The sequence below is a fragment of the Coturnix japonica genome, chromosome 9, assembly GCF_001577835.2.
Source record: "Coturnix japonica isolate 7356 chromosome 9, Coturnix japonica 2.1, whole genome shotgun sequence".
NCBI lineage: Eukaryota > Metazoa > Chordata > Aves > Galliformes > Phasianidae > Coturnix > Coturnix japonica.
The window spans coordinates 8454162-8477362 of record NC_029524.1 but is presented as its reverse complement, the minus strand read 5'-3'; the positions used below and the strand labels follow the sequence as shown (position 1 = coordinate 8477362).

The 23201-nt window shown below is 40.7% G+C and overlaps 1 protein-coding gene across 1 annotated transcript in view; it reads left to right on the top strand.

The window, feature by feature from the left end:
• Window positions 1-2181: 2181 nt before the first annotated feature.
• The window catches only part of DNER (delta/notch like EGF repeat containing), a 97075-nt gene continuing 76055 nt past the window's right edge, over window positions 2182-23201 (top strand). The window contains exon 1 of the mRNA XM_015871494.2: window positions 2182-2526. Coding sequence (XP_015726980.1) covers window positions 2296-2526 — 231 coding nt within the window. The 5' untranslated portion in view covers window positions 2182-2295. The remainder of the gene's footprint in view (window positions 2527-23201) is intronic.

The following is a 23201-nucleotide window of genomic DNA, read 5'->3' as shown; positions in this document are numbered from 1 at the left end:
ACTAGGAGGTTTTAAAACAGCATATCAGCTGTGGGGGGACACTTAAAGCATACAACTTCCCCTTGGGAAATCAGAGATCCTTGTTCCTCACTAAGTATTTAAACAGAACAGAGAGATGAGGGGGGAAAAAACGCCCTGCAAAATCTCCTTCGAGCCACCAGAGGATGAGAACTCCTACATCAAAATAAGTAGTTAAGCTGTAATGTAGCTTAGCTTATTAGTGTCTTAGATGCTAGAATTTGAATTGTATTATGTCTAATAAGTGTAAATGAAGCAGACAGCTTGAATCCTTGCTGACTATTTCAATTAGCAATTTGTTTGTGGAAGGCTGACTAAAATTATTTAAACTATGTGTATCAGAACATTAAAATGCATAAAAAGGCACAGCATTTTAGAGAAGAGTTAGATAATTACCTAAGCATAATATTTTCTGTTGTAGAGTTAAATATTTATTTATGGAAATGAAATTTATAATGCAAACATTGGTTATAAGTTCTGTAAAAAAAGAGGAGCACAGGTGACATGCTGACGCCCTGCTTTGTTGGATGTGTTGAGTAGTTTAATTTTCCAGTTGTTCTTTTCTGCACGTACCACGATCCTACATCAACACAGCTCAGTATCTGGCCCAGCTGTCAGTCTTGAAACCACTTTTGTCCAACGCTTACTTAAGCATATGATGTATAAGACATAGGCTGGAGTTCCATCAAAATTAGTGAACCGTTTGGGGGTACAAAGAACAGGAGCTCAGATGTCCTGTCCTTTATAAAGGTCAGCCAGGGGAGGAGCTTGAGCCAAGAGAAAGAGGTGAGGTTAGAGAGCAGAACACCTTCCCAGCTTGCACTGGTGATTTGCTCGATGAGTTGGTCAGAGAACGCTACAAAACTCACTGTTAACAACTGTCTTTGAAAGGCTGCATGGAGGGGGGGAAGTCCTGGGAGACTGCAAAAGGGCCAACATCTTTTGGCTGAACAGGAGGACTCAGAATTACAGCACAGCTGCTTTAAAATCCAGTGCCACAGAATTCCAGGCTGTACGTAGCAGCCATTTCAGAGCACTGAGAAGGTAGCAAGGAGACGAGGAGCAGCTTCTGCAGACTTATCAGCAACAAATCATGTCAAGCCACGTTATTTTCTTGTTGAACAAGGCAGTAGGTTTTGTGCAGTTTTCCTGGGCCAAAACACAAGGAGCCCTAATAAACGTTGTTAGAAAAAGGTGACCTTAAGGAGGAGATAGCTGTAATATAAAGAAGCAGCTTAATGCATGGACTGCCTAACTTTATTTGTATCCCCGCAGTGCCTGCAGGTGGACTCAGCACCGACTCGCCGCCGCCTGGGTTCGACGGGAGCTGGATCGGCTCCATGTGAGCGGCCAGGTGAGTTCGGAGCGAGGCGAGCGGAGCCGGCAGGGGGAGCCAGCGCGGCACAGATGTGAGGCTGGAAGGTACCCGGCGTAACCCAGCAGCAAGGCGGCTCGTCAGGTAACGGAACGGCAATGGGAGTTCACCGCAGGCTGCTTGCGGGGCTCCGCTACGGCGTCTGCCCCTCCTGCACTCCCGGCTCCATCGGCGTTGCCCGTCATTTCTGGCCCTGATGCGCCTTCAGCCATTACTCGCAGTGGTTTGCACAGGCTGTGCCCCAGTGCTGCCGCCAACGTTAGTTGCTACGGGTTGTAATACTTCTGCCGAAGCAGCTGCCCGGAAGGTCGGGAAATGCAGCCAACCTTCACGCTGTCTGTTATCTGCTTCGTGAGGAAAACACAGAAGTTCACTTTTAAAAGCTTTTTATTTCCCCGTTCTTTATGCTATCTTCCTCTCCTTCGGCCCTTACTTAGCTCTAGTAGTGGCGAGATGACACGTGTGAGCGATGCAACAACCAAAAAGCGAACGCGAAGTTCTGCACCAGGATTTGATTTACAGGGGTGTGCGCTGCACCCAGGGCGGCTCTTCCCCCGTCCTCCCCCCCCCGTGCCGCAGCAGCAGCAGCAGCAGGAGGGCCAGGCCGGGCCGGGCCGTGCACGCTCTGGCTCTCGCTCTCGGCTCCCGCTGCCCCGCATCCTCGCGCCCCGCCCCGCGCCGTTGCATCCCGGCTCCGTGTCCGGGCGGCGCTGCGGGCGGGCGGCTGCCCCCTGCCGGGCGCGGCGGCCGGCTCCTCCCCGCCCAGTCCCCGCCCGCACGTTGCCCGGGGAACGGGGGGTAGGGAGCAGCCGGGCGGCCGCCGCCTCCATCCATCCCTCCATCCGTCCCCTCCTTTTCTGCCCGCCGGTGCCCGCAGCGGAGCTGCACCCGCCCCGGCCGCCATGCCCCGAGCCGCCCCGCCGCCGCTGCTGCTGCTGCTGCTGCTCGCCCTGGCCCAGCGCCGCTCCTGCCTCCCCGGACCGGCCACGGCCGCGCCCCCCGGGTCGGACCCGTGTCTGAGCCGGCCTTGCCGCAACAACGGCACCTGCCTCCCCGCCGCGCCCCGCCGCCTCCCGTCCGCGGCCGGTTACCGCTGCGTCTGCCCGCCGGGCTTCGGCGGCGCCTCCTGCCAGGTAAGGGCGGCCTCCGCGCCGCGTCCTCGCGCCCGCCCCTGCCCTTGGGCGTCCCCGCGTGTCTGCGGACGGCTCCGCTCCGTCCTCGGTCCGCCTCGCCCCGGCCGCGGGTAACAACGTGTCCGTGCCGGCCGCGGGACGCGCATCGGGGCTACAGCTCTGCCCCGGCCGGGGGTGCGCTGCCCGCCGCCGTGGGGGTCAACTGGGGGAGCCCCAGCGGTACCGTCTGAGGGCGGTCGTTGCGGCACAGCCGGCGCTGTCCCTCGGTTCGGTATCGGTGGTTTCACGGTGGAAAGAACCGTCCTCGAAAGCTGCCCCTAACGCCGTCTCGGTGCGGTGGGTCGCGCGGTGCAGGGGCTCCTCGGGCTGCTGCCGCTCCGAGAGCACGGGGAGCTGATGGCGTCAAACTGCCTTTCTACACGCGCGGTCACAGCGGAGTGCAGGATAATCTAAAATCGCGTCGTCACGTGAAGGCATCTTGTTGTTTGGGCTGTAGCTCTAAGGAGGGAATCGTTGTGGTACCGCGTTCAGAAACACAGAAGAACTTAATCTTAAATCTGGGGAGAAGCGGGTGCGGGCACAGCGAGCTTTGGGCCCTGAGCGGTGTCTGCGGGGAGCGCTCTGTGCTCCGAACCGCTCCAGTGTAAGAGCTGATCATGCGAGGAAATACGCTTTATTATTATTACTATTGTTTTGAGGGGGTGAGGGGCTGCGGGGAGGAAGTAGGAATGGGGGGTGGTGTAGTAGTTGTTCCTGGTTACCGCGTACCTAAATCGTACAGTTGAGTAGGTGGGAGATCGCGCTCCGTGAGGACTCGCCGTGCAGGTGAAGTCAGAAGGAGCAGCGCTGCGCTCCCGGAGCGGCTCCATTGGGTCCGTGCAGCAACGAAAGTGAAAATATTAACGCTAATGAGATTCTGTAAAATCAGAGATTAAAGTGGATTAAATAGAGTTCTCTTCGGCTAATTTTAGCTGTCGGCCTCCTAAGAGTTTAGCGCGCTTCTGTCACTACAAAGAGAAAGAGAGCGCTGCGCCTTTGCTCCTGCTCGCCGCTGTTAGGCTCCAGCATCCACAGCCATGACTGAAAGATTAATGACCCTTTTAAAGACTTTGTAAAATGGAACGCTTGCTGGCATCCCACCTCCTGCGAAGTGTTGTGTCTGGGGAGCCGGCTTTAATTGTTTCTTCAATACAGAGCGAGGCAAAATTTTCACAGCGGTTTTATTAACTAATGAGGAGAGGCTCACAGCGCTGTGCGTTTGGTTTCTTTCTATAAAGTACTGAGCAACGACTCTTGTTACAGGAACCGATAAACAAATGGATGCCACTTCTGGCTATTGTGTCAGCAGCTGAAGCGTGGGCATCAACTCTGAAATGTTAATAGGGTTTTGAAATGTAACCTCAATTAACTAGAGAGCAGGCAGGTTATTACTTAGTACGTAAGGAGATAACATAAGCACCTTGCTGTTATCCACAGCTGAGGTTTTGCTCGTTTTATCAAAACTGAACGTGAATGAATATTGTATGGATGCATTAATTCACGTGTTTCGCTGTAATTCAGATGGAAACAGTCATGTTCACTGATCCAACAGCAACAAATAAAAGGATTTTTAACCCTGTAGTGATATGAAGAAAGCTACGGGTTAGACCAAGTGGGTCAGTGGGATGTATTTAGAGAGGTTACTTCTGAGGTTGTTATTGGGCAGTTGGACTTGGGAAGGCAAATACCCAGAGGGAAAAAGGAGCAGTAACGGTTGTGCTCCAATACCTGGATCATAGGAGGTAAGTTAAGTTTGTTGAAACTGGAGTTCTTTGGAGTCTCGGCTGCGAAAAAAAGACATTTACTTTTGTGTTACTTCTTGTAGGGAAGGCAACATCTCTCTCCTTCTCAATAGGGAAGAAGGCATTCCCATTAAGGCATAGAATGGAAGAAAAAGGTTCTAAATGTGCCTACAAACGAACAGGTGCAATGAAATTATTAAGGTAGAGAGATTGATAACAGCCAAAATATTTTGTCATTGAAGTTTTTCCTGTGACTGATTGTGATGCACTGGATGATGCTGGCATGGGGAGAGAGGCAACGAATAATGTCATCACGTGCATGAGATACTTCTAAAGGTTAAGATAGAGCTTCTCAATCACCAAGTGAAGTATTCAATGTGGCCTTAATCCAATTCTATGACCTTGTGTTATAGTTGTTTCGGTAACTCATTATTTATGAGTTATCACTTATAAATAATTTATATTTATAAATTATATATATATATATATATATATATATATAATCACTTATTTATAAAAGTGATCTTAGTATATCCACACTATGCATTATGCTTGTTTGTATGTATCAAGTTTTTGAGGGCTTGAATATACTTTGTTTATCAAACTTCTAGATAGTTTTGTTACGGATGGTTTGGTTTCATGTTAATGGCGACAGGGGGATGGTTGGGCTGGATGATCTCAGAGGTCTTTTCCAACCTTGGTGATTCTATGATTCGATGTTGTGGGACCTTGCTGTATTTTAACTCTGCTTCTTTTCCTGCATGTGATCTTTTCCCCCACTTCTCTGTGCCGTATTTCTTTGTCTATGTGAAGAATAAATGGAATCAGTGTGTTGAGGGATCTTAAACTTTGGGCTGAGCAGAGAAATCACACATATACCCAATGAAAGTGAACAAAAATTGCAGTGAATTTGGGTGCCTTTATGCAGGAATTAGGAACTGACCAATTCTCAGCTTTATACTAAGAACATTGGATTAAATAAATTGAAATAACTTTATTGGCTGTCATGTGGTTCGTGCTGACACACTCCTTAAACTTTTACATGTGTTTTCTTTTAAAATTCATCTTTAACCCTCATTTCTAACTGCAGGTCTAATGACTCTTCTGCTATTTTAAATCCCATGTATAACCCAATACAATTGTTCTCAGTCAGAAGAGTTTTGTGTAAAAATTGATCTGTGTTGGTGGCTTTCATAGTAATTATAGAGGCATGAGGTGCAAACTAAACAGAAAATGAAAAACTTCATGGTAAACTTGGTTATTTGCTTAAAAATCTGAGCACACAGTTCTTTGCTGTGTGCTCCAAATGCTGTGGAGCTGTGGACTCTTTTACTACCAAGAGCAGTGTGCTGGCCGCTGCTGCAACTGCTGTTGGTTTAGTGTTGAAATAAGTATTTTAGTAGCAGTAAGAGAGGGATTATTATTTCTTGACTCAGTGGTCTAATGCTTCTGAATAAACAGCATGAAATTTCGTCGGCCAGGTTATTTCAGGTTTCACTGGACAGTGCTGTGCAAAGGGGCATCGTTTAATCTAACTGCTAAATCACCTTTATGTCACTACCCTGATTAATTCTTCATGTGCTCCTGTTTTCTATTAAGTGCTGACATCGCTAATGAAAGGTGTCTAAATAATCCTTCACAATGAGTTGTATAGCATATTTAAAAAGCTATTATTTCTCTGTTCTCGTTAATGAAGGGCATATTCTTAGATTATATGTCTATTGTGATGCAAGTGTTTTGCTAGTGGCCACTCTGTTCTCTCTTCTGTCTTTAGCAAGTTGTGCGGTTAGTGGAAGCCCTGGAGCCTTGCTTTGTCTGAGTGCAGTTGGGCTTGAGTTCTGAGCTACCTGGTCGGTTCCTGCTGTCTGACTCTGAACTCTCACAGTGCTTTCGAGTTGATGAAGTTAAATATTTGCATTGACGCTTGTACTGTGCACGAAAGGTGGCTGTGTGAGCTCAGTTTGCTTCTCTTGAAGAGGAAGCTCAGTGCCATCTTCAGCTTCTTAATGGGTGGCTATAGAGAAGGGTGGAGCAAAGCTGTTCTGAGATGCAGTCACTACAAGGACGAGAAGTGGCAGACACGTACATTAGAGTAGGGGAAGTTCTGTTCAAATTGAAGAAAAACATTTCTTGCAATGATGGAGGCCAAGTGCTGGAACAGATGCTTGGAATTGTTGTAGAATCTTCTTCCTTGGAGATTCAGGACCTTGAGGGGCCAACTGCCTCAACTGCCCGACTGATTCTCCATTGAGTTAGAGAATCCTTCATGCCCCTTCCCACCTACAACATTTTCTGTGAGTTTTTGTGCTATTCAGATACCTCACAAACTGTGACATCAGCTGCCAGGCAAACAAATGAATTTCTACAAGCTGGTTATCAACAGCTATGGGGTATGGTAGCACAAAACAACTGAAAATGAAAAATAATTTAGCCCACATTTTATTTAAGCTGTTTTAACTTTTTTTTTTTTTTTTTTAAATTATTTTTTCCCTGCAATGGTAGTAAAAAATATGTTTTCAGTCCAGAGTTCTCGCTTTTCAGATCAGCATTTTGAAGCATATTGTGTGACAATTTGTAAGAGAAGTATAATACAGCAGTTTCCAAAGCAGTTGTTCAGGAGTTGTGCTGTAATTCTTGCCATGGGATCTAAAGAAATTATTCTATGTTTCTGTAGAATAAAACTGGAGTGATTTAATAACCCAGATTGTTTGGGTATTTTTGCCTGTACACTTCACTGCTGTGAATCTTTGTGGTCTGTTTCAGTCTGTTGAGATGCTCTCAAAATTAAGTATCCATTCAAGATGGTTCTTTGTTAAGAGTTAGTCTGGTCAGTTAAGAGCCAAATGAGCAGTGCTCTGTAAAACTCCATCCTGTAAGAAAAACTAATAACTGTTGGATTGACTTTCTTTTTAAAAAATTTGGATGATCATTAAAGATTTTAAAGAAACAGTTCAAATGTAAAGTAGTCAAATAACAGCAGAAGCTGTGTTGACCAAACATGCTTCAACTTTTTCATCTAATTTTTCATCATATTTTTTAATTTGCTTTGATCTGAATGACTTCACAATATTATCTGCTTAAAACCTACAATTGTTTTACTTTCCATTGAAATACTTAAACTTGATATTGCTATTTGTATATCTGTAGCTTTGAAAATGCTTTTTAATGGAGCAGACTCACTATTTGCTAAGAAAATAACAGGAGAATGCTTTATCTTGAATACAAGATAAGAAACAGAATATAGATGGTGAAACAAAGAAATGAGAATATTGCTCAAACAGTGGAGCTGTATGACTTGATTTGGTATTACAGGAGGCAGTTCCCCTCTCTTTGAGGACTCTCATAGGATTTTTCACATATTGCCTGTAATGGAAGTACTACTTTGAGATTATTACATCCAGAGGTGGCATTTAGGAGGATTTCAGCTTCATTGTGTGATCAGACCAGATGTCTTAGAAGATGATGAGAGAAATTTCATTTAAAAAGGCAAACGCGAGTCTGTGGAAAACAGTGTCCACATAGCTCTAAAGAGAGCTGAGGTCTTAATTGGCACGGAACGTTCTCTCATAGCTCACGCTGTTGTTACTAAACATCAAGTCTGCCATTTATTCCTGGTAACATTTTTGGCTGTCATACTTTCATGTTCCAATGAATCTCACAGATGAATTGTGTGGAAAAAAAATCATTTTATTAGCTTTTATTTTCTGTCTGTCAACTTAATTGAATTCCCTTGTCTGTGTGTGTGATTTTTTTCCTGTTAAAAGTGACTTATTCCATTCTTCTCTCTCTGTGCCTGTAATGAACACTGTTTTTCTTTCCTACAGTATCCTTTCTTCCTGAGCTGAATGGATTGAGCTGATAACAAATTCCTGTTGATTAACAGGATCTAAATACAGTCTGTTGAATTCAATAATGCTGAATCCCATTCTTTATGTATGCTGGGAGGTTACCTGTTTTTTGACTACTGCATTTGAGGGTAGTCTTCAACAGTATTCCCCTTCCTTTGTTGCTGTTGTTAATGGAAGTGAACTGAGCTGTTCAGTTCACCTCTCCAAGTTGTGTCTGATTGTGAAGCAATGTTTCCAAAATGAAGATATCCATTTTTAAAGTGCATCCATACCAACTGAGAGCACTCTCTTTGGCATGAGTAGGAATAACTTCATTACAGATGTCTCAGTGGCATTTGGATCAAAATCTGAAGGCAAAAGCACTTCAATATGAGCATTGTACAGCATCGTTTATTGTTTTAAATTGGCTCTCTACTTTCCAACAGAAATTTTGTTTGACTTTCTGTTTTGATGTATTTTTGCCTATTTATGACATATAGGAATAATGTTAATACTAAAATAAATACCTCCTAGTCAGAACCTTCTAGCTCACCAATCTGAGCTGTACAAAACATAATTTCTAATTGGATTATTGGGGAAAAAATCTTCAATAGTAATACAATTATTGCAGTTTTCCAGCACTTTTGAACAGCAGAAATGCATTTGAAGATATAAATTAAGAAAAGTAATGCTTGCTTGATAGGAGAATTAATTACCTTGTTCTGTTGGTAAAGTGTAGCCTTTCACGGGGAAGCACTCTTGCTTTCAAAAGCTGATTTGCAGTCCCCATGTAAGCAGCTACGCATACTACTGCCCCATATAGTTTTTCAGCTTTGCATTGTTTTGTTTTACATTTCGAAGCCTATAGTAAGTGTAGCCATTGCACTGCATTATTCAGTATTCTGTTCTGCTGTAACACCGACTGAAGTGTACAGCTATGGAAGTGAAATAGTGTGACTATGGGTTGGAGAACCAGGACTTGGTGCTCGGGCTTCTCACTGCAAAACTTCTGCATTCTTATATTTCTCGTCTATGATCTAAGATAACTGTGGGTCTGTAAGGCTGGTTTGCACACTGTAATTAAGCATTGTGTTTAAATGCTGGCCTGAATTACGTCAGTGGCACATAAGAATATATTTAATTTGCACGGAACAAAAGTCTTACTGAAAACAAACTTTAAACCTTGAGAGTAATGTGTTCTGCAAAGCATTGGAGCTGGCACTCTACTGATTAATTTCCCTTTCTAATGTTCTTTCACTTGGGAAACAGAAGCGTTAGATCAGTGATCAGTATTACAAAGACTTCTGTAGCAAAGGCCGGTGTGAAAAAGAAGTTTTTGAAGGAGGTAAGAATGGGATTCTATTTGAGCATGGATGTAGGGCTGTTGTGATGAGGTGAGGTTACTGAATATGGATGATTTGGGGAACTTTGTGTACTTGATGCATTAGTTGCAACAGCAGCTTCTGTAACAAGATACGGTTCATTTTATTTACAACAAACCTCACTTTCAGTCCAGGTTGCCCTCTGTGATCCTTTGTACTGGACCTACCAAAACTAAAACGTGTTGACAAACGCACGAGAGAGAGAATCGTGTCTATAGAAGCCGTGATTACCCGGCAGGGAGACCCTTGTGCTGAGGTGGAGGAATGCTGACTAATCCTCACCGAGCATTAGTGCTCAACATGCAAATCATTTAAAGCTGCGCAGATAATGTCAAAAAGGAGCAGAAGCTTTTAGAACGCGGTGCTCTTCAGTGAGTGTTACTTAGTCCCTTGGAAGCAGGTTCTGGTAACTTCATGTACAAGGTAACAGGGGCAGAAATAGGACCCCGACAGAGTGGGGCAGTAGAAGTGATTAGAGGGTGTGGAAGGATTCGGATAATCTGGAAGAAACAACTGGCTGATGTCTTTGTATAGAGAAAGCCAAGAGGAGTCTGAATGAAAGGTAATCTTGTAGCAAGGTCAGTGCTTTACAAATCAGACAAGGAGAATGAGGAGTTCTTCAGGGCAGCAGGTAGTTATCATCTATGTGGCTAAAGGGAGTATATGGACGGTTTTCTACAGTTTTCCAGACCTGATATGTTACTGTTAATTTGTGAGCTAAGCACCTCCTGTGTTAAGAGCCCTAATTCCACTGTCTGTGATGAGAGAGATGTTTTCTGGCGCCTACTGTCATTATGGAGCATTAAAATTGTATTCTTGGATGTGGGTCTGAGCAACATTCTCATCTGAATATGGCTTGGAACTTCAGTGAGCAGAGTTATGTGAGGATTCCTGCCACAGGTACAGTCTGCAGGACAAAGTACTTATGTTCATCTTTAAGGCTACAGCACACTTCATGATGATGTCATGTGTAATAAACGAAGAAAATGGTGTTGAGTCCTCTGGGAAATTAACATGTTTAATTGAGGGAGGGACAAATTAAGGTTTAATTTATATAACTGTAATAGGACTCAAACATTAAAATTTGGCTGGTTATTGCCTCTTAAAAGTAGTGGAAAGGTACTGTGTTAAAGTGATGGATATGTTCAATAATTTTCTGAGGATGCAGAATGTGGCTGGTAAAGAACATGCTGAAGCATGGAGCATCTTGTTGAAGGACCACTTAAGGCTCCACGAAGATGGCTCTTAAAGGTGAAGTAAACTCAAGTCATTATGTTTACTTCTTCAAAGACAAAATAAGTTTAGAGCTAGTTCTCACAGTAACTATTTGAGCTTGGTTTTCTCAGTGTTCCTGCAATATGCCTGAGAACTTCTGTAAGGTGAGTGAACTCTGGAGCTGTGCTGTTTGCTTCCAAAATCCCTTCCACCCCAGCGAGACGTCATTCTTTGCAACAATTTGATGTTTTTTGCAGGCAAATGAGAAATCATAGTTCAGTAGTTACAGTGATTTTTTGCCTTTTCTGGATGGGTGATGATTTATCAGATGTGGGTAAACCCTGTGATTATTAAGTTCTGTTATCTGTGGTATGGAGCAGACCTCTGTAAGGGCCAAAATCTCTTTGTATTTAATTTAGGAATATATAGAATTTTCTGTTAGTAAAACATAGTAGGGAGTGATTTGGCCATACTTAATGTTTATATGAGAAAGAATCAATTGAAATACACTTTGAAATAACACCTATGCTAGTTGATCTTACTATGGAAATGACATAGGGTGTATGCAAATGCAGCATCTTTGTTGCTTTCTGTCTTATGCAAATGCTTTTCACTTTGTGATCAGTACTGCAGCAACTTCCAGTGAGGGGCTTCTTGTTCTGAGGATACTTTTCAAGTATACATTTACATCCAGTTCTGTTTTGCACTCTCAGATGTTTTAAGCTCCATGCCTACAGTATGAAAGTAAGCCCTGTTTGGGCCCACCACAAGCAGCTGCTGGCTGATGGAAGCTCTTCCAAGCTGCTTAATACAGGGCACAGCAGTTGTGTGATGCTAGGAAATATTCAAATTATTCTAGACTTTTTAATTTTTTTCTGTAACTTTGAGGGCAGAGCTGCATCTCAGAGCTTCAGGGTGCTGAGTTCCAGGTCTTTGAGCAGAACGTTACAGAGGGAGGCTTTGCTGGAAAGCTTCCAGCATGAACAGATCTGTGATGTGGCCTTTTCAGATCAGAGGTGCCAGCACAAACCTCTTTGTACTCAACAAACTGGTGTTTTCTGATAAACAGTATGTTCAGACAGAAGTTTCTAACTCCAAGAAGCGCAGTTCAGTGATTTTTAGGGAGAAAATTTTCTCTAATTTTTCTTCTAATCTAATTTTGGAAGTGATTGTAAAACTGTAGAGTATCACTTGCTGATCTTTAGAGCTCATTTTTGGTGGCATTTTGAAGTAGGTGTTATCTTTGTGTTTTTCAAGGGAATTGTAAAGGTTTTATGGTGATTTTTGGAAAAAAAAAATCACAAAAGCAAGACAGAAAAGATCTGGGTGTTAATTTACTACCCATATTATTGTGATCACATTATTAATTCTATTAATGCTCATGCTAAAAGCTTGATGTGTACCCCAAGAAGGCTGACTTCATCCTGGGATGCTTCACAAAGGGTGGCAACAGGATGTGGGAGGTGATTGTCCCCCTCTGCTCTGCCATTGTGAGGCCCTATCTACAGTACGGTGTCCAGGTCCATTTCCCCCCTCCCCATCCTCCTAAGAAGGATGTGGACGTGTTGAAGTGGGTCTGGCAGAGGGCTGTGAAGATGAGCAGAGGGCTGGAGCACCTGTCCTATGAAGAGCTCAATGATCTTTAATGTCTCTTCCAACCCAAGTCATTCTATGATTTTGTGTTGCTCTACACAAGTTCATGTGAGAAGGCTTATGTGTGTTTATTGCATAGTACCACTACGTAAGTATGTATTCAGACAGATGTCTTAAAGTAGCTCATACTCCGCAAATTCATCAGCTGCTTTATCCTCTAGTAACTTGCTTGCGTGCCTGTATGTTTATGGAAATACATGTCAATGAAACTAATTCTTAAAATCCAAAATTGCTGCCAGTTGGAGGTGGGATGAACAACAAATCATCATTTTGACAGAGCTGAGATGATGTAGGTGTTGTGTATTTGGAAGTTAAAAGTCAGTGGTTTACTTTCTTTAATAAAACATTTAGTTGTCTTTTCTGTACTTGCTTTTTCATTGCTCAAATTCTTTTTTTTTCCTATAAATCTCAACCTACCTCAGTCTAGCTGCTTTTCAGTTACTGACCTTCACCTGTGTCTAACTCTCTCTGTCTTCCCAGGCTTCTAACAAAATAAAAAAAAAATGTTTCATGGAAAAATTGCTGATGGAGTTTTTATTTCTTATTTTGAAGTAATTTGTTTTCTTTCATTCTAAAGGCAGTAGTGCCAATCCCAAAGGAATTAAAAGTGAGATAGGGATGTTTCAGTGCAGAAACTGATCTGGTTGCTGTCCCTGAATTGAGGGATGAGTAGAATATCAAGTCATTCATAGTCCCTTCAGGCCTCATGGAGTACATGGGATCGAGAGAAGTATAGAGTATGATTCTGTGTGTTTGCATTTATTATTTTAATAAAGATGACCTCAGAAAGAAAGGACAAAGTTTAAACATCATTGGCTGAATCTGGAGCTTGCATGATAGATAAACTGAAGCATTCGGTATAGACAGGCATAATAGAATGAAGAAATCAATAAATTCAGGCTTAATCACGCAGCACTTGTGGCCATGTTCTGGAATGTGGCAGTTAAAGAGGCTTTGATTCACGTACTAAATATACTCTGAGCAATGGAAGAGTTCACTGCTCTGTTTGCTAGTGTTGAAGTGAAGAACTAGGTCCTACTCTGTCATTCTCATGTACAGCAGTGCTCCAGAACCACCATGCTGCCCTTGCTTTGGCCTTCTCAGTGTTTGGAATAATGTAGAAGATACTATAGCTGGATGAGTGTAGAGTTACCGGTGACTAGGAGAAGGCAGTATATTTGAAATTATTTCTACATATGATTTTTCTGGTTTTATTCTACCTTTATAAGAATGATAACTGTTCAGTGCCTGGTTCTTGCAAGGCCTCTAAAGGCTGAAGAAGCCCGATGGCTTCTTTTCTTGCTCAAATTGCATTTTTATTTCAGTACAGACAATTCTTTGGCTAAAAGCAAAAGTGATAGTTGGTGAATTCACATACTGCAGCTGAGAGAATTTGACTGTGACCTTATCTTCTGCACCTGCTTGTATTCCAGGTTTGAAAGAAATGCGTTAACGATGCTGCAGTGTTCCAGGTGTTCCTTTATCTTTCTCAGATGTGGGTACAAAAGGACTGTGAATTTCTGTGTTCCTATTATATGTTGTGTACCACTGTTCAAGTGGATTCGGCAACCCAAATTATTTTTACAGCTGTCTGTATGGATTTCTAATTTTTACACCTTCTTAAAACAGCCTTGGGCTATAATGCAGATATTTAGACATCTGGCATAGGATGACATAAAAATAGTAATAGCATAGATAAGATAATAAAAGTATATTAAATGTTGCCGTTGCAATATGAACTGGAATATACAAGGATTAGATTTGTGACCAGGATGATGTCGCTTATTAATACGTAGCGTGTGAGCTGACCATATTCATTTGGTGGACTATTTGAATGTTCTCAAATTACATGAGTTAAAGGCAGAATCAGTCTCATTACATATTTCTAATTTAAGTGTAAGGAACTGGTTTTGAGGTTGTAAAGTTAGATGCAAAATATAAGATTATTTTAATTGTTGCTCTTATTTTAGAGAAATTTTTTTTTGTTTTCATTGCTGATGGTTTTCCAAGTGTAACAGTACTTTATTCTCTCTTTTCTGTAGCAAATGTGATTTGCTATAAATGACTGAAATGCTATGGGTTCTATTACTGTGCAGTGATTCAGCTTCTTGCTATCTTCTAGTTAAATACACAGCATAGTATCTTAACTCAATGCACCTTTGTACACTCTTTGGAAAAGATTTAGAGAAACTTACTGTTGAAGCTGTGATAGATTATTTGGGTTCCCTGAAATGACCTCATTTTTTTCCCATGGCAAGACAGAGGGTTTTAGCTCCATGTTTAGTTGTAGCAAGGTCTTCATTTAGTCCTCCTCCATGAACTGTTCATCTGATTTGTCTTAATTTTTTTGGGTTAGTTCTGTGCCCCTGGAAATGTGCTCAGTAAACTCTTCTCATTATCACAAAACATTTTTCCTCTGTAGCTGTGGGCACACCAAAGGCACACTTCACTTTTGCTTATATTGCAGGTTTTATTTATGCACCTGGGACAATGCAGAAGGTCTTCTGTCTTCTACAGGTTAATTTGCTTGACCTCCTCATCTGCTTGTATGTGTTTTTGGAACCGTATACAGGAGAGCATGGTGCACTGCTAAAACTGTGGTGGGGCTTTTTTCTGTTCGTATTCTACTTTCCATTCCCTTTGTTATTGGGAAATAGCATGTTCCACATGGAAAAATAATCTCAGGGCACTGCTGAGGGTCATGTGGAGTCATCTACATTTGTCTACATAGAGCCAAGCTTTATTTAGAATGGCTAATGCTGATCAGGAGCTAACAGAGCTCCTGACTCCCTGCCAATTCCATGCACAATTACTCTGGTCCCTGGAGTGTGGTGCCGAGGCACTGCAGCTGACTGGTAATGCAGCATCATGCCAGAATTAACCCTGCTGAGCCAGCTCCAATGTTTTCCCTTCCACAATCTGGTTAATTTCCACCCTGAAAAATCTGCTAGCAAGCAAAAATCAAGCAGAATCATAAAACTGTCCACATGAAATTCCTCTCATTATGTATGGATATGGTCTAGTTCTAATTTTGTATCCTAGGAGCATGTTCCTTTCTAATTACAGTAACTCGCAGCTGCAGAATCTTTTTCTGTTCATCGCTGCCTGGCTGCTCAGTCCTTTCGCTCCCAGCTGAATGGCTACAGATTACAAAAGTCAGTAATTTAATGTCAGCAAATCACCTCCTTGGGACGTGGTTGAAGTCAATAAATCTTTCTTGGCTGCTGGGTTTTGCAAATAATTTTTGGAAGGTGGAATCATTTTTGAGGGATGTAGATTTGTGTCTTTTTCTCCTTCCTCCTTCCCCTGGATCTCACACCAATGGGGGCTTCTGTAAACTGGTTGCTGCACAGAATGACCCTTCTCTGGGTGAATCTCCTTACAGTCTGCAGATGCATTTCCTGAGAAGAAGCCAGTCTTGGTGTGCAGTGGCTCAAACAGCCTCACTGTGGGTAGACCGGAGCCACACTGGACATAGACAAAGTAGATTTTGTACAAGCCTGTGTTACATGCAGTACGTTTAGTTGCAGAGGATCTAGGTTGGCTGAAGTGCCACAGAACACAAGTGCTTATAATGAGCTTTGAAAGCTCTCATGTGCTCAAAGAATGTCTTAGCATTTGTTTATTAATTAGCAAATTAGAAATACCTCACAATTTTTAAACAAATTATGCAACATTTAGGAATGAGGACATGATATATGTGCGTGTAAGATGCAATTAATTAGATAAGCAGCTTTGTATAGGTATACCTTGATAGCCATTGATAGTCTCTGTTGATATCAAACAGTTTTGAACTTGAGGTAAGAACTGTAGTCAAAGATTATTCTTAATGGTCACGTATTTCTGAGTGTCATCTATTCTGTAGGAAAATAAATCAAAACTGAAAGTAGATTAAAGCTAAAGAAATCATAGTTTCTTAATTTTGGGTTCAGTAACTGATGTGGTTTGGTTTAGTATGTCCGTACATCAGTCAGTGTCCTGGCAATATGTCTGGGACATCTTTGACAGGACTTCCTACTTCTATGTCAGTTCAGCCCTTTGCCCAATTGGTAAGACCTGTATAAGTATCCATTAGTATCTGTTTTGAGGATGGTCCCAACAGACCTCTGGTGCCTATCTAGGGGAGTCACCAAATAACCCTTTTATTTCCATAACTGTAGGTGTCTATGAGGTTGCACTAAAGTACATCCTACTCATTAGTCTTTGGCTCTTTAAAACTGCCCTAAGCAATTCAAGATTCATCCTGAATATGAGTGGCTCGTTATTTACACAAGCTCCTGTTTATCTGGCTTCTAAAATTTAAGTAACAGTATTAAAATTGTTCTGTGCTGCAGTGAAAAACACTGAATGAAAAGCATTTTTAATTTATCTTGAGCTGTAATTAAACTTTCTTTGAAATCCAAAATCTTATTCCTGTAATAAATGTGCTCCTTTATCCATCTGTTTTTCCATTTTGTCTGTACGTACAATTCTGAAAAAACAAAGCTTCTCTTTTGCTGTTAGAAATAGATCCCCGTGGTAATGATAAGTGTCAAAAACAATTGGATTCCTCTAGAGAAAGATTACAACGTTAAAGAATGGACACTGTATATTTTCTTTCTCAGATCGATTTTCTTTGGGGAATTACTGTTGTTGGCTTAACTGAGTGGTTGAAAGCTTAGTTAATGTTTTTAGGAGTGAAATAAACTTTCTCAGAAGTAATTCATCGCTTGGGAGAATTACTCACAAGCACTGATTATACTGTTGTCCCTAATGTAACTTTTCTTGCGGACTTAAGATAGAATTGAAAGCGTTCATTTCATTTTGATTGTCTAGAAGTATTAATGTGATGCCTTTTTTATAGGTGTATTTTAAAACCTTTGGGCAAGTTAATGTTGAAAACTAAGTTTTACATATTCTCTTTATTTTAGAAGACAAACTGCATGGTCCGAAATTGCATGAGTCTCATTAGGAATCCTTGTTTTATTTCTCTGTGTTTGCCTGGCTTCTAAAGGAGTGGAAAGTAATCAGCACCTTTAGGTCTTAATCGTTCAATATATGTGTTACTCAATGCACGTGCAAAGCAATTAAATGATAGTGTATGGTCTGTACAACTTTGTGAGTTCCTGAGAAGAAACTAAAATAGTAAAATCCAATAATAGAGAACCTGAAATAGGAATGTGGGACTATTCTTTCCAAAGCTTTTCTTTCCCAAGCTACACACAGTTCTTTTGATACTATCTTATGGAAATAAGATAGTTGCTAATATTGTGAGTCTTATATGCTCACCTTTATTACAAAATTTATTTAGCTATTTGTCTGGCGTGGCAGAGCACCTTTTCTGCCTGAGCTCTCCAAAGTAAAGCTGTTACCAGCTTGCTTAGTGGCACGTTTATTTGAGTCAGCATCAAATTATTTCCCATGCTGGTCAAAGATGATCCGATGATCCATGACAACAATCCCACCCATAAGAGTTGTGAAATTGGTTGGCTCTTCCCATGATCAAGAGAGAGTTCTAGTGGAGAATATTCTTGTTGCCACCCTATTGCGTGTGCTGTGCCTGTGGGCCTCCTGACCTGCTCTGTGTCCTTCAGCCTGGGTGAGGCTGCTTACAGCTCTGCAACTGCTCTGAGCTCCCCAAGGTTCAGCAGCTGCTGCTGCATGGCCACCAGCCTGGGAGTGGGAGGTGGCAAGGCTGAGAGCACCTCACTGCTTGTAAGGATGCAGTCATCAGCGAAGTGTTTCAGTCTAGGTCATGCTGTCACCTCCTGACATGAATTCTCATTGTACTGTAGAGAGTCTGCACCCTTTCTTTCCAGTCGCCTGAAGTATCCATGCCACATTATTTGTACTTCAAGATGGGCTCAGCTAGTAAAACAAATATAATGTGACCTTTTATGCTGAAATAAATGGAAAAAGGTTTAAAAAATTAAGTGTAAGATGGAGTCTGAAGGTTCTCTAACTTGTTTGTGAGTAGGAGAAAACAAGTGTTTTTTGCCAAGTTTCTTTGATCATCACTGTAAAAACTATGTAAAAACAGTAATGATGGGTCATTCTGATATTGCTGCATTCAAGAAGAGAAAACAAATCATTTCCTTTTGTAAATTAACAGATGATTGAGATTTCAAACATTTAACCATTTAATCTACATTGCACTGATTTCAGGAAGTTTTGGGCGTATGCTTCATTGCGCATGAAGGGCTTGCTTTACATTTTGGGAAGTCAAGGTGGGGAGAAGGGAAGAGTTACGCTACTTTAATGTAGGTCATTCTGACTGTAAGGCCTCCTGTTTATTTCCAGGTACAAAAAGCTCAATAATATTTAGTTGAATAGAGCAAACTCTCAGTCACAAAACACTGTTTTTCAACAGTCACTACCATTGGCTGTGCATTTACACTAGCGATGAAATGTTTTAGCTTGCACATCTTTCAAGTATACTAGGATTGCTTTTGGCCCCAAAGCATATGTATTTCACATATATATATATATATGAAATGACCTTTTTGAACACAAAAACCAGTCTTGCTGATTTCAAAAGTCCATGTTAATGTTTTGAGCTCTTAAGTGTGCTTTACTGTCTTGATGTCTAATTAAAGACTTAAACATAATTGGCAAACTATTGCTTACTTCTTAACCCCCGCTAAAAGTACGAGTATTACTGCGCTCTACATTATCTTCATTAAATCTTAAAGCAATTTGCATCCTGCATGCCTTCTGACGCTGCTACACTGAGGTAGGAAAGCTCCCAGTTTTATTGCTGTTCTGACTGACTATTGCAATCTTAATTGCTTTGGGTTTCTGGTAATAATGCTCTGTTCTTCTGTTTATCTATTTTCTTTCTGCTTTTGAGTAGATAGGCACAGCATTCAAATTTAACATTCTCTAATACTGCATCAAGTTTGACAAGCACAGTAGGTAATTAGATTGTAGCAAATATTGTTAATAACTTTATAACAGAATATTTGCATATGAGTTGAGATCTTGCTGGTTACATTAGACCCAATTGTTGTATCATATTTCTAATTAAAAATAATAAAAAAAGAAAATCAGTGAAGGTGTCTTTGTAAATTGGGGAATGTTTTCTGCTGTTTTGTTTTGGTTTCATTAAAAAATAAATGGACCTACACGTAATATTCAATAGACAATGAATTCTCAATTATGTAGAGTGATATGAATAGACACAGGGAAATCTGGCATTATAATTATGTAGAAACTGAATCCAAATATTTGTCTGTCGCCACTATGTGTACTTTGCTTATTAAATTGTGTATGGTTGCTCTTAATTATTTGTAGCTAAAGAAAAAAAACAAACCTCTTTGGTTTTTATTGCCAATGTGCTGGACAGTTTGATGTTGAAAATAAACTGTTGTAACTGAATAGCGCCCTGTAGGTGATTTCTGCTTATGCAATATTTTCGTAGCGGGGATTGTTGTTTCACATTGAACTCTGGGTAGTTTCAATGGCGTACATTTTTTTTGCACCCTTAAAAAAGAATGGCCATTATTTTGCATGATATGACAGCAGTTGAGCAGAAAAAGTTGTGTGAATCTGTAGAGAAAAAGAGTTTTATTGATGTAATGCAAGTGAGAGAATGTAGATTCATGAAATTAGAAGTGAAGTTGATGTGGGACAGGACTGAAAACATCACCTTGATGTTCTCTGAATGCATTTATTTTCATTTTTGTTGTTTCAAAAGGCACATGTTAATATTTTTGAAATTGAATATAGTAGCATCTCATATAACAGCATGTTTTCTGAAAAACTAAGTTCTCCTGTGTGGGAGGAGTTAACAGGGATTTTCGGAAGCTGCTATGCTCATGACCAGAGGCAGTTAAGTACAGTGTTGTCTTGTTCTTGCTCACAGAGCATGCAGATTCTATTAGGAAAAGTGGGTCTTCAGTTACCTCTTCTATCATAGTATCAGGATTTGATTTCTCCCAGATGTATTGGTTCACATGTCAGGATCAGGCTAATTAACTGAATGGTCTAATAAAGGAAAAGCAAACTCAGAGCAGTATTTACCAGCCTTGGGTAATGATGGCTACAGTTGTGGTTCTTATCACGTATAGTTGAAGAGCAGTAAGGGAGAGGTTATTTTTCAGCCCCAGGAACACTGAAATGTAGGCCTTTTTATGGAAATAACTAAATGTGACAGCAAAACCTTTCAAATTTTGACTTCTTTTTTCCGCAGCATATACTAGCGTTTGTCTCTGTTGTGCTTTCCATCAGCTAGCTGTCCATTCTGCAGTGAATAGTTAAACACTACTAAATCTAAATACAAAACTTATTTTAATCCAGTAAACTATATTGGCTGTAGAAAAAATATGCTTTTAACTGCTTAGTTACTTTTCCATTTCATGTAGGCTGCATGATTGTTGTGTTTCAAACAATGCTTTTTTTCCCTGCAGATATTTCGTAGGGTATCTGAGGTAATTCTTTAGACACTTAAGCTCCAAATATAGAATGGCTACAATAGAATTCCAAATGAAAGCTCTGAGTCTGTTCCTACATGTTTTATTTAACAGCTTCTCAATTTAGGATCACATGTTTTGGATTCCAACTAGTTAAATTTTTATCAGACTTTAAGGACAATATCGCATACTAAGCTCTTACGTTTAGACTTTATGAAAGGTATTCTCCTGCACAGCTGCTGAAAAGTGAAGTGTAATTTTTCTGAAGGTACCTCAGATAAAACTTATGAGTTATTAAGCTGTTTCTCTTGGATGCAGATTCCCATCTAGGTAATGATAATCAGCTAAGGAAAATTCATCCTTCTTGGGGCATATAATATGAAACAGGCTGTATAAAGGATCCTCTAAAGCACTCATGTTGAGAGCTGTTCAAGCTGATTTATCTAGTAGAGAGGTGGAGTTTGCTTGTCAGATTTGAGTCATTTAAGCTCACTGCAATAATCTGCCAAACAATAATCTGAATTTACAATGCTGGTATCAACCAAACCCACCGTTTTGCTAATACTTCTCCAGATTATAGAAATTCATATGTGTTACAGCATATAGAAAATAGGCCATGAATGAGGATCTTGCCATACTCCTAGAAAGAATGATTCCTGTGTGAGAATTATTCCAGTTTGTCACAAAAGAAAAACGGGTGGCTTGACATGGAGATGTAGCAGAGCTTGCTCCAGCACGAGTTTATTGTCAGAATGTAGAAAAAAAAAGTTAAATGCTTGTTTCATGTGATATGGGCACAAAATATTTTGGACTGTGTGCAGAGTGTCTTGGGAAGCTGCATGTCTTGGGGCTAACAGCCCTCTTTGCCCTACACGCCCACTCTCTTGGCTTCACCCAGCAATACAAGCAGAGGATTTTGAAGGTGAAAGCTGTCTTTACTAGGTTTATATAAATTCCCATACAATGAGAATAACACATCTTTACAGTCACAATTTAACTGGAAATAACTATTTGAAAAACTGTTAGAGAAGAATCTTTGGACACAGAACCAATTTCTGTAACTTGGAATGACTTCTGAGTGTGGCCACTAACCAGATTCCGTGGGAGAACTGCACGTGTTCTGTTCAGCCGATGCCAGTGACTTACGGCTTCTGTGGAAGTCCTATTTTCTGGTTCCTGTATTCTTACTTCTCAAGTTCTCAGAGCTGAATTACTATTTTTGGTTTTACCAGAGCACCAAGAGGAGCTTACCTTTATTCCTTTCTGTCTGACACATTTTCACATGGACAGATGAGTAGCCTTTTGAAGGTGCTTTGTCTGTGTTTTTTACCCTTCTATTTACGTAAACAAGAGCTTGTTTCTAGATTTGTCACACACAGTAATTCAAGCAATATATTGATAAATTTCAGGCTTGCTTAGTATTTATTTATTTTTCTTTCATGACAAAGAATTAAAAGATGCAGGGTTCCAACCTACCTGCTTTTTCTAGGAATAGCATTCTGCTTGGTGGCTGATTACTAATGTGCAAGGGTAAAAGTGAGTGTGTGTTAGAAGGAGGGGGTGACAGAGGCTTTCCACTGTCAGTCAGTATTATTTTCTGCTTGTTTTCTTTGTTGGAGAGGTTTGTCAAGAGAGATTTTTTTTATAGACCAGCTCATTAATTCTTTATAAGCAAAATAATAATAATAAAAAAAAACAAACAGAAAATACAGATAAAATCTAATTTGACATATTTTTTGTGAGGCACAAAAGCTTTCTTTTCAATATTCTGTGATGGCATGTACATAGATGACATTCATTGACATTCATATTATGATATAAGGCTACGAAGCAAAATGCACGTCGTGTGTCTGTTCTGGCTGAAGTTTGATGTTTTTAGGTTGTTGCTGTCACTGCTGTTTTGTTCTGAAACAGTGAACATGTTTACCTTTCCTTCAAGTCATTTTTACTTTTAATTCCAGTTATTATCTTAGATATATTATTTAGAAAAAAGTGGAAAAGGTATTAAATAAGTGACAGATTTTATATGCTTCTAAAAACTGGAGAAACGATTCTTTATTGCACATTAAAAAAGGTCAACAATTGTACATAAGTCAATGTTAGCTAACAACACCACTTGCTTTACCTTTTCACTTACTGATGACCCCAGCTGTTTTGACATGGATGAGTTTGTTATGGCTTCTGGATGGAAATACATGTGTAGTTGGAGGCTTTGGTGTCAGATGTAGTCAGTTTGTATTGACGCCTGGGTAAGACAGCTCATGTATGTAGACACTTAAAATACTGGTAGGTAAACCAAGAAATTCTAGCAAATTCCTCACTGCTGTAGCTGATCTGCTGTAGCTAGTTTGTATTTGTAATTTAACTAGGTACGGTAACTTACAAAGGGATGTGTGACTCTGTAGTGCAATGAAAATTAAATATCCT